At 34.5% G+C, this 14,528-nt stretch overlaps 1 protein-coding gene across 15 annotated transcripts in view; it reads left to right on the top strand.

The window, feature by feature from the left end:
• Nucleotides 1-14,528, top strand: part of NFASC (neurofascin) — a 173,558-nt gene that overhangs the window by 78,359 nt on the left and 80,671 nt on the right. For 13 of the 15 annotated variants that reach the window (XM_087959681.1, XM_087959697.1, XM_087959685.1 and 10 more), the window contains exons 4-8: nt 3,447-3,464; nt 4,958-5,063; nt 5,717-5,913; nt 6,617-6,739; nt 7,613-7,783. In XM_087959681.1, coding sequence (XP_087815807.1) covers nt 3,447-3,464; nt 4,958-5,063; nt 5,717-5,913; nt 6,617-6,739; nt 7,613-7,783 — 615 coding nt within the window. The remainder of the gene's footprint in view (nt 1-3,446; nt 3,465-4,957; nt 5,064-5,716; nt 5,914-6,616; nt 6,740-7,612; nt 7,784-14,528) is intronic. The other 2 variants (XM_087959682.1, XM_087959693.1) reach the window with 1 other exon arrangement.

The following is a 14,528-nucleotide window of genomic DNA, read 5'->3' as shown; positions in this document are numbered from 1 at the left end:
TCTGCATTTCCCTCTTCTGTTGCTTTCTGATTTTATACTTATTTTTCACTCTATTTTTTTTGGAGTTGTTTTTCCCAATCTTAAACTTTCCATTCTCTTTCCCCCCTTTCCTTTTTTCCCCATCTAAGATTACTTGTTCATTAAAGATGTCTTCTTCTTTGTCGCAATCTTCTTGGTCTGCAGGCATTTCTTGTTGTTTCTCATAATTCCAAATCTCCATTTCTAAAAATTGAAATATGAAGCCAAAAGAACCTCTCCCTTCTTGTGCATCTTCTTTGTACTTTTTAAGTTCCATTTTCAGTTCTCTAAAAGTGGAGCCATTTTAAACAGTTTTAAACAACCACCCGATTGATTTTAGTCATTCAAAACAATAACCAAGAATCCAGAAATCATCAAGTAATCCAGATAGTCCCGAGTTATATCTTCTTATTTCTTTTTCGACTTTCTCTTCCTGGGGTTTTTGTTGTGATATTTCAGTTAGAATGTATCTTTTGGAAGTCTTGTTGAGATTTTGCTGTAAGTTCTTTTTTAATTCCAGGCAGTCTCCTCCCTTCCATATCCTATCCTTTTATTCTTTTTCTCTCCTTTCCTGTTTTCAAAAGCTTTTAATTAACCAGAAATCTTTATTATCCCTTTGACTTTTTATTTTCAGCATTAAATGCCTATTGATGTCAAAGTGGATTTTTTTCCAATATCTTGTTTAAGTCTCTTAGCTGTCAGTATAGGAAAAGGAGAAAACCAAATCTTTTCCCTTTTCTCTCTCCTTCGCAGCTTAAAAATCTTCTTAGGGAACCATGTTATTGTTTTTTAACAGTTTCAATTCCAGGATACCTTATTTGTTGCTTTTGCTGTTTGACCTGGTCAACTGAAACTTTCTCTTCTTATCTTCCTCCTGCACATTCTTTTTCGGTCGAGTTCTTCTTTGTGGTGGCCATTTCTGACCACCGCTGCAACCGCCTTCGGGAAAGGGAGTAATGGCCAGCTGGGGAGGAGAGATGCGGCTCTCCTCAACCCTGCAGGCAGTCTCCCCTCTCTTCATCACCTCTACGAGGTGGCTTAGCCCCGAAACCAGCCGGCTCGGGGCGCTTCAGCAGCGAGCACGGATCGAAGCCTCACAGAGATGAGGTTTCAGTCTGTCGCTGAAGAAGCTCAAACCGGAAGTCCCCTGAAATAAGCCTTATTTCTGCAAAATTAAGAATAGGGCAGGAAATTTGTGGAATCAATTTGACATGGGTGTTAAGATAAAATCATCTGGCGTGCATTTTCTGAACCAAAACGTAAATTGAAATGGTTTTAAAATTTTCACTTTTTTCAAATGTTGAGGTATAATATTTTTTAAAAATGTACCTTTTATTATTTTTATACTAAAGAAATTTATTCTTAAAAGCATATAATTATGAAAAATTAACCAAAACTGTTTTGGGAAGTAGTTCTAAAAAGCAGTATACATGAGAACAAGTATTTAAGGAGAAATTAACATTAACATATATGCAAATTTTAATGCAGGCTATAAAGAACAACTGTAGACTGGCATGAATATAGGAAGAAATGATGTTAAGGGTGTAAAAAAGAAAAAAAGGGAACAAATCTATTTATAAATTTCTCCAACGCTACATAAAAGGAAATCTTATCTCATTGACTTTAGAACTGTCATCAAATAAATACCATATGAACTTCCCTAATAGGTATTATATCATCATTTTTAAAAATTAGAAAGGTTTAAGAAAATTTAGCCATTATCTTTTGATATTCATACAGGTGGGCATAGTGAATGGTGTTGGGGTAAATATGTGTATATATCCCGCTTTCCATTTCTTTGGCTTAGTATTTCTTTCTTCTTTTCTGCTTTCTGTAGAACACCTATCATGAAATGGTAATGTGATGGGTATGTATCTAAGGGATTAGAGGTTGGCAAACCAATTAGCCATACTGTGTACAATATAGCTTGGTTGTATGTTTTATGTCTGACTCAAACCATACATATTTGGTATGGACATGGACTGAAACACAGCTATTCTTGGGGATTTAATTTAAGACAATTAGAACAGGAAAGACACTAAGGAGAGAAAATGAAAGCAAATCCTGAAAATATCTGTGGATGGGTGGACCAAAAAGTTGGGATCTATCACAATTTGAGCAACAACACTAACCAAACTTGACCTCCTTGCCTTGTGAAACCACTATGGAATTCCTATAGGAGTTCGTAGCCAAAAACCTTTCGGTTCTAACCAGCAGAATATATTTTTTCATTTTCTGCACTCTCTATACATGTCCATATATTTGTATTGACATTCTTTGGATAGTAACAGTGGTGAATGATGTATGAAGCATCCCATCAATCTGCTGATTCTGAGAAGCACAGCATGACCTTATACGTTGAATTAGCTTATAAGAACAAATCATTAGCAACTACATGGGCAATAATTTACCTCAACGATGGTGCATGGAAAATAAAAAAAAAACTTATTTGTGATAATATTGCAAACTTTTGTTTTATTTTAAGTTCTGTCATTGGGATTTTCAATTCACCACTACAGGTGTATCTGTTATATCCTTTTTTTTAAATCCCTAGAGCTTCAAGTGATGTGTTTCTTTTCACAAATAGTTTGAACTCTGTCTAGTGATTGGAGGGTATCATGTAATATCTTCCTAAGATAAAATGAGGTGGAACATGTGCATTCAATAGCTATATATTTAAAACTTTTTCTCATGATTATTGTGTAGATGTGACAAAATACAGCCAGGATTATGGTGAGGTCTTCTGGGAGTGCAGACTTCTGTGTCATAGGTAAATTCCCCACGTGAAGAAGGATGCCTGGATAATTCACAGTGGCATAGGATGCATCACATAAGAGTTATAAATCACTTGAATGCTGTTTGTAATTGCATTTTTAAAACTACCAAAAATATGACCATCTAAACAAGAATGTGGAATAGTCTTTAAGATCCTATTTTTCTGCACCTCTAAGCCACATAAAGGATTTTTACAGTATAGGTAAAACATTAAAATACTATACTTTAAGCATTTGTGAGGTTTGCGCTAGATATTAAAAGTTTTGATGGGTGAAGATTAAAGAAATTGTAATCGTACATATTTAGAGGGCACTAGACTGGAGAAGGATACAGAAACACCTATGAACTTGACTATGAATTAAATCTATCCATTAATAGTCTTCAGTAGCCTTATTGATGTCCGAACATATTCATATCTGTATGTATTTATTTTGCTAATAATGTCATTCCCCACTTTTTTAAAAGTTTTCTCTAATTCTTCTTCACAGGAACTCAGGGCAATATATTTAAGCTAATACTATTAATATTCATTAAAATGGCACATTTTGTTTACCCGTTTTGGTATTTAATATTAGATCTAAACATTTAGATTAACACTTCCTGTTTCTCTCTTCTTTGTTTTTGTTGCTGTGCTTACACCTTCGAATTAACAGCAAGTATTCAAGATACATGTAAGTCTTGTTTTCTGACCTTTCCCTCCACCATCACCCCAAAATAACATTCTCTGTATTTTAAGAAACCTGGGTATAGCAGCAACCTGTATAGCGGTTAATAAGTCTGAAGTAGATTCTGTATTAACTTGTTAGAATAAAACATTGGGCTTTATAGTCAACTGAGCCCTCAAATATAAAACCTCACAATTATGGTATCTGAATTTCAGAATTCCAAAGTGTATCATAAGTAAATTATATTTTTATATCCATATATCCGTATTTTTGTTTTTCAGAGAAGTGACGCTTTTCTTAGTCCAAAATATAAACATATGTATGTAAATATAATTACTGCTCTTTTCTTATTTAAACTTTCTTATTTAAACTTTCTGTTCAAAAAACAGGAGAGATATGCTTAATATCTAGCTGGTTACTTCACACTGCTTTTTTGAGCCACAACCATGGGGGGTGGAATAGAGGGAAGAACCAACCAGACTATAGATAAAGTTTGTTAAAGTAGGAGGAAAGAGAACAGGAAATGCTTCAATGAGTCATGGTCACATTTTTAAAAGTCACCAAGAAAAGTCAAGGAAGATCAGCTTGTTTTTAAATTTACTTCTTTCACTATACAGGTAAGTAGTTTAAACAAAAATGGGAGCAATTTGTAACCTGATCTACTGGATTGAGAAAAATATTCAAAAGTTATGCAGTTGTGTGTGTTGTTTTTAATTTACTGGTGGTTGTCGACTTGCGACCAGTTGTTTAGATGGTGGACTCAAAAAAGCTACTTACATTTTGGGCACTTGACAACTGGCCAACATTTACGACCATTTGCAGCACACAGAGGTCTCATAACCATGACTTATGTGATTTTTACTTCTGGTTTTCAGCACAAAAAAACAACAACCAACCCATATCAAATGAAGAATTTGCTTAATAACTACTATGTTTACTTTACAACTGATGCATTCACTTAATGACTGTCACAAAAAAGTCATAAAATCGGGCACAGTCTTGTGCTGACCACTTTCTGTCCATCTCAACTTACAGTTGAAATTGTGGGCTCAATTACAGTTGTAAGTTGAGAACTAGCTTGTACTTCTGGAGAAAAAAAAAACAAAGGATCAGCTGTCCTGCTCTAGAATTAGGAAAATGAGCATTTGGGGTAATGGATATGTATGCTGCGCTCTTGACTTCCTCTTGTAGAAGAAAAGGATTTATAAGTAAAACCTTTAAACAAGATAGATCCATATCGGTTTGTTGGCAGCAATACAGAGCAATACAGCTTTCCTAATGAGATTCTCTCCAAATACTGACGAGGTTTGAAAGTGCTTTTTTCCCCCCCAGATTAGCCTTGCTTTATTTTATAATATTTTTAAAATGTATATTCCATCTCACAAGACTTGAAAAGTTTGAGTGAAATAAAAAGCAACTGCATTTCAATATGGAATGGTAATTTTTTCCTCTTACCTTCATTTTTATTTTCTTTCCCTCTCTTATATATGCTTTTGCAGTGCCTCAGCCTCCTACAATTACAAAACAGTCTGCAAAGGATTATATCGTAGATCCAAGAGATAATATATTTATTGAGTGTGAAGCAAAAGGCAACCCCACACCCACGTGAGTGTAATTGTAGTTTATTTTCTCAAGAGTAGTATACAAACAAATATCTGAATGATTACTGTATCCCTACTAGAATGACTGTACCTAGACTTATACAGAATTCATGGTTAAGTTATTTTGGCAGTCACTTTATGATGAGCAAAAATGGAAAAATTTCTTCTCCAATACTAGACCCATGCTTATCACATGACTCATGATCATGTGGCTTAGAGCAGATGGAAACAACTGTATTCACTCCAGTATAAAATAATTGTTTTGTTAAAGGGGTGTGTCATGCTAAGTATATCACATAATCAAAGTGTTTCTGGAGTGGTTTGCAATAGTTTTGCATCCTAAAGGTTCTATTATAATCACCATAGCTCTAGGCTTCCTAAGTGCATCCTGGGATTTAAAATTGCCATATCATGATTATTTTAATAAGCATCAAATGTAGATATGATGTAAATGTAGATTTCATCTCTAATTGTCTTTGATACCATTAAATCCTAAATGGGTGAATACCCTTGTATTATATTTCATCCAAGTTGTAGGACTCAGGATCCATTACTGCATAGGAAGTTAATAGATCTCAGATAACCTGTATATCATATAGCAATAGAGGCACTGTTCTAGACCCAAGTTACTAGTCTTTGATGCAATGCTGTTTACAGGTTTTCCTGGACACGAAATGGGAAGTTTTTTAATGTTGCAAAGGACCCTCGAGTAACCATGAGGCATTGGTCAGGTACACTGGTAGTTGACTTCCGCAGTGGTGGAAGGCCAGAGGATTATGAGGGAGAATATCAGTGTTTTTCTCGGAATGACTATGGAACAGCTATCTCCAACAAAATATTCCTCCATGTTTCAAGTGAGTATACATTAACACAAATTGTTGATTTCATTGTGCATTTCTATAATCTTATCAGTTATATGGTTTAGTTCGCTAGAACTTTGTTTTGTATTTAGAATGGTCATAACATTTCTGGCATGCAATAAGCTCATGTACAGTTTAATAAATACAGTGTTGTTGCTTACCAAGAGGCGAAAGAGATTTTTTAGCATTATATATTTGTTTCAACACCAGTATAAAACAATAGCAACCATCTTCCATGGCAGCAACTTGGACAATTTTTGTATTTCTGTAAATGTATAATTTATGACTCTAAGAACCTTTTCCTAAGCATATTTTAGGATGGGGTAATTTAAAAAAACTCAAGTTCATAGCTTTGATCATTCAATTGGAGCAGAATGGTGACTCTTAGATGTTGGATTCCTCCCCTGCAGACATTACTACTTTCACCAACAGCTTACTGTTTCCAATCTGCTCATAAATAGGATCTATTTATTCAAAGTTTAGATTCCTGTGCTCCTTTATTCGATCTTTTTTAATGTTTTTTTTAAATAGAGATTTTCTGTATTCATTTGAATCTTGTCTAATTTCTCACTCTCACTGTTTTGCTGGCCATTATTCATTATCCCAGGGTTGTTTCATAAAAAATCTTCTTGAATCATTCTCTTTAAATATAATGCATGAATAGATGCAATTTCTCTAACAAGGTTTATAATTTCAGAATCTCCTTTGTGGCCAAAGGAAAATTTGGACATTCAAGAGGTTCACGAAGGTGCTTCACTTATCTTGGCATGCAATCCTCCACCTGGATTACCACCCCCTGCTATCTTTTGGATGAGTAGCTGTAAGTCTGCCCATGACTCAGGTGGCAATAATTGTATTTAAAATGAGACAGTTCCATGACATCTTAGGCTGAATGCATCAGATGGTTCCTTGTGGATACTCACCATATATAGGCAAAAACTATGCCTCCAGATGTCATGGATAATAGTCCTTCATCTTTGTCAGGTTGAAAGAGGCTAATGGAAGCTAAAGTATAACATATATCGAAGGGACAAGTTTTCCAATTATGATATAACTGCAAAGGAATAATCTACCAATTTTTTCTCCGTCCATGTTCTCAAAAGCAATATAGAAGAAATGTTGTCCGAAAGTACCTGTTGCTTGTTAATCAAATAAATGCTGGAACTGCAGACAGAACTGGTCCAAGATGTTTTGTCCTATCTCTGTCCCAAACTGTTGCATTGTACTTTTCCAAAATATATATGCAGGGTCACACTTTTTGAAATGTACTTCTTTGGTGTCTTCTCATCCCTGTGCCCCCTGAAAGCTCTCCAGATAAATAAATGTCCAGATAAGCTGTCCAGATAAATAAATAAAAACAAACTCTGTTGATTGACTACAAAAGCAACTCATGTTTACATGAATCCATAAATTGTTTTCATCAATTTCACTGTATACTTGATATGATCATATTGAAAAGATTCATATTAAAGGAAAGCATCTCAAAAGGTTTTTCCTATCTCCATTCATCACAATAATTATGGTGGCTCAATTATTCCAGCTTCTTAATGCTAGCAGGAATTAATCTGTGGCGTTTGAAGATTGTTAGGCCTAGTAGGTAATTATCATAGGTTCCAGTGCAGCTATGAAATGTAGCATATAGCTATGTAACACAGCTATGAATTCTAAAAAGAATTGTTCTTCCTTCTTCCAGCCATGGAACCTATACATCAAGACAAGCGTGTCTCTCAAGGGCAGAATGGTGACTTGTATTTCTCTAATGTCATGCAGCAGGATGCTCTGACTGACTATAGTTGCAATGCTCGCTTTGCTTTCACACATACCATCCAGCAGAAAAATCCTTACACCCTCAAGGTCCTGACCAGTAAGTATTTATTATGAATAGCTTAGTTGGAGTAATACCAGCAAGATCCTTTCTGTACTAACTGTGCTGACAAACCATCTTCTTTGCAAATGTGTCAGCATTAACGGAACTGTACCTTTATTGTTCAGACATTTCTCAATTTATGTTGTTTCCATTCTACAAGTTTAGAAAAAGTTGAAAATTATTTATTTACATGGAACTGCTACAAAACCTGTATTGTAAACTGAAAGTAGGTGGTTCTGATTCCCCACCCCACCCTTTTTTTTAAAAAAATGTACAAGTACATAAAATTTTATCTATTATCTAATTGAGAAGTGGTTCTTACCTTGTATAAAAATAAATAACATACACAAAAATTTGGCAGATACTTTGCTGTGGTTTTTACACTTTTTCATCTGCTCATGAAAATTACTGGCAGTGTAGGAGGCCACTTGGAAACAATCACTCTATAATAAATATGATTGGTTGGAAGAAAAGGTAATAAATATACATAATGACATTGCTGTATTTTCATTTCTTAGTGCTTGACAAATTACAAAATGTAATGAAATTTGTTTCTCTAAAATACATGGCTGATGAATTATTTATTTTCGATTCAAGTTATAAGAAATTGAATAGTGTTCACAAATTTACATGAGATTTTACCAAACTTCATGCCCTTCACCTACTAATTTTAAAATAACTTTAAAATGTTTTTAATGTATTTATTTATTTTTAAATACAATTTTAATGTGCCCCTTTTCCTGTCCTTGCCCATTTTGGACCATGGTCTTTGGCACCTCTCTCAAAAATAAATGCAGTTTTTGGCATGTTGCACTACCCCATGATACAAAAAGTAATAACTGGCCAGGAATGGCCCATTTGTGTTAGTGTTATCTTCAGCCAGTTGTTCATGGGTATCTTTTTAGCATTTTGGAAAATACAGTCAAAATCGTCATTCAGGAATGGGAGACAATCTGCCAAATTATTCCAGGATTTGTCTTTATGTTTGTAGGTCACACCTTGTTAATAGTACTGCAGGTATGTTGTCTCACATCTTTTGATGTTCTTGTTTTAGTCAAAGGTTGTGAAATAAAATAACCAGTTACTACTTGATAAGATAGAAAAATATAGACAGAATCACCACCAGATGGATTCGTAACTGGCTAACCAACCACACTCAGTGTGTAGTCCTCAATGGAACTGCATGTACATGGACAGAAGTATGCAGGAGGGTACCCCAAGGCTCTGTTTTAGGCCCAGTACTTTTCAACATCTTTACCAATGATTTGAACAAGGGGATAGATGGGAAACTCATCAAATTTGCAGATCACACCAAGCTGGCAAGAATAGCCAACACTCCAGAGGATAGGCTTAAGATACAAAAAGATCTTGACAAACTTGAACATTGAGTGCTATCTAACAAAATGAAATTCAGTGGTGAAAAAAGTAAGGTTCTACATTTAGGCAAAAAAAACAAAATCACAAGTACAGTATATGTGGTACCTTGCTCAATAGTAGTAACTGTTAGACGGAGTCTTAGTGGACAACCATTTAAATATGAACTAGCTGCAGCTGCCAAAAAAGCCAGCGTAGTTCTAGGCTGCATCAACAGAGATATAGAATCAAGATCACATGAAGTGTTAATACCACTTTATAATGCCTTGATAAGGCCACACTTGAAATACTGCATCCAAATTTTGATCACCACAATGTAAAAAAGATTGAAAGAGTGCAGAGAAGAGCAACAAAGATGATTAGGGGACTGGAAGTTAAAACATATAAAGCATGATTGCTGGAATTGGATATGTCTAATGAAATGAAAAGAAGGACTGGGGTGACATGATAGCAGTGAATGAAAAGAAGGACCGGGGTGTTTAATGAAAAGAACTAGGGGTGACATGATAGCAGTATTCCAATATTCAGGGGTTGCCACAAAGAAGAGGGAGTCAAGCTATTCTCCAAAGCACCTGAAGGCAGGGCAAGAAGCAGTGGGTGGAAACTAAGCAAGGAGAGAAGCAACCTACAACTAAGAAGAAATTTCCTGATTGTTAGAAAAAATAATCATGGAACAACTTGCCTCCAGAAGTTGTAACTGCTCGAACACTGGAAGTTTTTAAGAAGAGATTGGATAACCATTTGTCTGATGTGGTATAGGGTTTCCTGCCTAAGCGGGGGGTTGGACTAGAACAAGGGTCTCCAACCTTGGCCACTTTAAGCCTGGAGGACTTCAACTCCCAGAATTCCTCAGCCAGCTTTCCTGGCTGGGGAATTCTGGGAGTTGAAATCTGCCAGGCTTAAAGTGGCCAAGGTTGGAGTCTGGAGACCCCTGGACTAGAAGACCTCCAAGGTCCCTCCCTTCTATTCTATTCTATTCTATTCTATTCTATTCTATTCTATTCTATTCTATTCTATTCTATTCTATTCTATTCTATACCAGAACATTGAAATGTCTGCATACATAACAGTTCTTAATGTATATCTTAGCTTTGCTCTTCATTTCCTCCATATTCTCAATGATCCTCAGAAATAAAGTGCTATAGTCCCCATTAAATATAATTGAATCCGTTTTTTTAAACATGATAGTTGTGCAATGTTTATCTATATATTACTAAAACCTTTGTGTTTTAACCTTTAACTGGTTGAATAGTGCATTGTAGAACAACAGTTTTTGAAACAAGGTACCTGAAATGGACTAACTTTAAAGAATGTATCCAAAGTCTGGGACCCACGACTGCCATGAAATTGAAAATTGGCAAATTTACAAATTTTATAAAACATTTTATGACATAATACAAAATGTCATAAAATATTTCTTGTGGTTAACTGCTGATACTTGACTGACTACATTCAACTTAAGCCAGTTTCAAGGCAGATGTATTGCTGAATATCTCCCTAAATTTTTAAGAATTTTTCCAGTAATGAAACTACATTAGAAGCTCTGTCATTGTCGAAAGCTTTGAGGAATCTGGTAAAGAAATATCTCTGAAAGGATGATCCAGAGGTTGTCTTGTACAACATATTTGTTTATTCTATAAAAATATTGCTTTATCGACTTCCGGTTTGTCGGCCATGAGCGGCAGGGATTTGGCGGCTGCGCGATCCCTGCCGCTAGTTGCTTTCTGGGGCTCCGACCCAGATGGGTACGAGCTAGGCTGCCCTGCAGGGGCAGCTGAAGGTAGGGGGATCCGGAGAGGGGTTTGGGGTGTTGCAGACCCCCCCCGGCCGGTAGAACCCCTTTTCCCAGGACGGTGCAGCGGCGGTCCGTAATGGCCGCCACAAAGAAGCTGGCAGCCGGGTAAGAATGCGCAGGAGGAAGTGGAGAAAGTGCTTGAGAGGAGAAAGTTTTTCTTGGCTCCTAGGACTCTAAGACATGTTTAATAAAATTCCTGAAAAGTATGACTTTCTGAATAATACCTGCCAGAAGAGGAAAAAAGCGGCTGTTTGATGGTGCTGAAAGGATAGCTTTCCCTCTTTTCCTACGGAATAAATAACTGGATATTAAGAAACCTATTTTTTTAGGTGAAAATTGGTTTTAAGCGATGAGTGGGAAGAGAGAGGATTAAAAAGAAAATATTTGTATGCTAAGACTTTGTTGGAGCAGATGCCTTAAGGATTTGAAGACTAGAAGATATTGCAATAAGATTTTAAACAGATTTGGACTTTCTTTCTCTTTGATTGATATTACCCCAGAAGGAGAAAGTGAGAACTCTGCCTTGGTTTGGACTGACTGATAACTTTGGGGCTGTTTTATTTTTTTTATTTTCTTTTGAATATTCTGGTTGTTGTAAGAAGAAAGAAAGGGAAAAGAAAAGAAAAGATTTATAATGGCTCTTTCTGTTGAGGAACTAAGAAAAGAATATGAACAAGCAAAAAAAATGGTAAAGATGGTGTGGAAGAAGCTTTCCTTTTTTAGAAATGGCGCTTACTAACTATCAACAAACATTACAACAGATGAAGACAGCAGAGGAACAAGAAAGAAAGGAAGGAGCCATTTTTAATGAATCTCAGAATTTGATCAAGAAAGAAGGAAGAGAGAAAAGAAGAAAACTAAAGGACTTAAGATCTAAAAAAACATTTAAGAAAGGGAAAAATAAGGTGCAAAACCAATATGATGATAGTAAACAAAAGGGAAAAGGAATACGACAGAGAAGGGAAGCCGGTAAGGCAGAGGTTAGAAGAAGGGGGGTAGAAAGGTTTGTTGGGAGAAGAAAGAAAGGGAAAAGGTGGAGAAAAGCTACAATGTTTTGAAATTAAATGGAAAAAAGAATTTTTTTATGGATAATGGATAAAGTATAATTTTTTTAAAAAAAAAGATTTTGCAAGGTACATAAGATGAGATGGTAGTATTGTAATGGTTTAAGAGTTGATAAGAGATTAAAATGTTAAAATGTTTAAAAATGATTGGCTTTAAAATTTAATAATAGGGAGGTTTAGAATACTGTTTTAATTAAAGAGTTTAATAAGATTATGGTATTGATGTTATTATAAAAATTTTATTATAGTATTTTTTTTTAATATTTGGATTTATTGTCTAATTATGTACTTAATTATTTTGGATGTATTAGTTAGATAGAATGTACCAAGCAAAATCGGATTGGGTAGTGGATATTATTTTAAAGATTAATTTGACTAACTTAGGGGGGGAGATAGAAAGGCATCATACTCTGATTAATGATTTCAGGAGAAACTTATTTTCTTCTTTTTTATAAGGAATGAGACAAAGGGATGATAAAAAATGGACAAAAGATACAAATATAATGATTCAAACTAAGATGATTAATTAAGATAGAATTAAGAAGGGTGAAATATGTGGAGAAGTTAATATAGAAGGCTTAGAATGGTAAATAAAATAAGTAATGATATGTAAGATGAGCATGAATATAATTGAAGTCCATGAAGAGAGAGACACCTGGGTCCAAGTTACTTTCCAAAAAGATTTTTTTTTATGTTTTGTGTGTTGTGTGTATATGTTTTTTTTGGGGGGGAGAATTAGTAAAAACTTATAGAAATATAGAATGAGAATAATGGTAACTAAGTCAGAAAGAAATAGATGAAATAATAATATTGATATTGAATAAGAGTAAAGAGAAGTAAAGAGAAATTGAATAAGAGGTTTTGGTATGTTATATGGAAATGGTTTAAAACAGAATTATAATTTATCTGACTTGTTAAATTTACAATGAAAAAAGGTTTAAACATGTAATGAATAATGACAATTTGTGTGTTTTAAAAATTAATAAAACTTGTTTAAAAAAAATGCTTTATTAAAATGAGTAATAAATACACAGATTGCAACTGTACACCTACTAAGTTGAAATGAATGGTTTTACTTTCAAATGAATAATGTATGAAATGGTGTATTTCATCCTTTCTTGGCAGAACAGAAGAACATTTTCCACATTTTATTGAATCTCACAACAGAGGGAGATTCATAATTAAAATGATAATGTTTGGAGACTCAAACAGTTTTTATTGTTTCTATATTTTTCATATTAAAGTGCTTGTTTCAACAAGTCTACTTTTATGCTTGTTTCAACTTTACTTTGCTCTTTCGGATTTCGTAATTGCTTATTTCTCTGTATGCTGTTTGGAATAGTTTCCTTATCAAATTTTAAAGCATGGTATTAATTTCAAATCTATACTATGGATTTTAAACTGGATAAACATGCATTCAGATTATTTTTCTTATATAAATAGGCTGAGATATATGATTGGAAGGAAATTAGGTAAAGGGGGGGATAAAAAGCATCTGCTTCTTTTTGCCACAATTTTTCCTAACAATTTTGTTCAGTCTTGATAATAAGTATAACAAAAACCAGAAAAGAAGTTGCTTTTGCTTTTAAAACCGTACATCTGCATCTTATATTTTTAATAGGACACAGGAGATTTTATAAACCAGATGTAAACAATTTCACAAAATTTTATTGTGGCACAGAACTAATGGTAGCCCTCCTGCACTAAGATTTTTTGATTCTACAGATTCTGAAACTCTCTCTATTGTATTTAGCCTTTTATTTCCCTTCTCTTTTATTTTCATCTTTATTCTTGCTTTGTTTCATTGAAATTTAGAAATATTTGTTAGCTTGTACGCTTTTCCATGGCAATTTATTTGATTGTAATAGTAGGCATTATCATTCTACAGCCTTGTATTTAGCAACATATCTAATTGTCCTAGGATTTCATGGAGCCAGTGGAGAAAGGTGACAAGAAACTGGTTGCTCTGTTCTTTACTCTTTAGTAGCCTGCTTGGTTTTGCTCTCTGTGATTCAAAGCTCTTCCAGTGATAGACCAGGATGGAGAGGAGAAAGGGTCATAAAGTGTAAGGAACAATATTTCCTCAGCCAGAAAGGTAGAACATTGATTTGGTAACATATGGGTAATGCACTCATTGTATGGAGCCAGGGTTTTCCTGGAACACCCCATAACCCACCCCTCATATTATTCTTGGTCCTTTCTGATGTCAGAAAAGTTCAGTTAGAAAATTATTGGGGCTGGGGGTTCCAAGTGCAAGATTTTCTCCTCTGAGTTTGAAATCCTATCACCAATCTCAGAGAATTTTGAAGAAGTAGACATCAAGGATAGTAAAAATAGTTGCTCCTGTTATTACTGTCAGGAATTAATTTTATATGGTTTTTTTTTCATAACATTGTCTTAGTCATGGATGTCTCTTGAAAATTTATTTTTTAATGAAACACAACTCATTCTAATAATGTTTGCATGAGCAAAGTTTGAAATGTTCATTGTTCTTTCTTTGTTTTAAAGT

This window comes from Notechis scutatus, chromosome 3 (genome assembly GCF_049901735.1).
Source record: "Notechis scutatus isolate UNSWTSFEM ecotype Mainland chromosome 3, rNotScu1.2, whole genome shotgun sequence".
In the NCBI taxonomy this organism is placed as follows: Eukaryota; Metazoa; Chordata; class Lepidosauria; order Squamata; family Elapidae; genus Notechis; species Notechis scutatus.
This window is presented reverse-complemented; position numbering and strand designations above follow the sequence as displayed.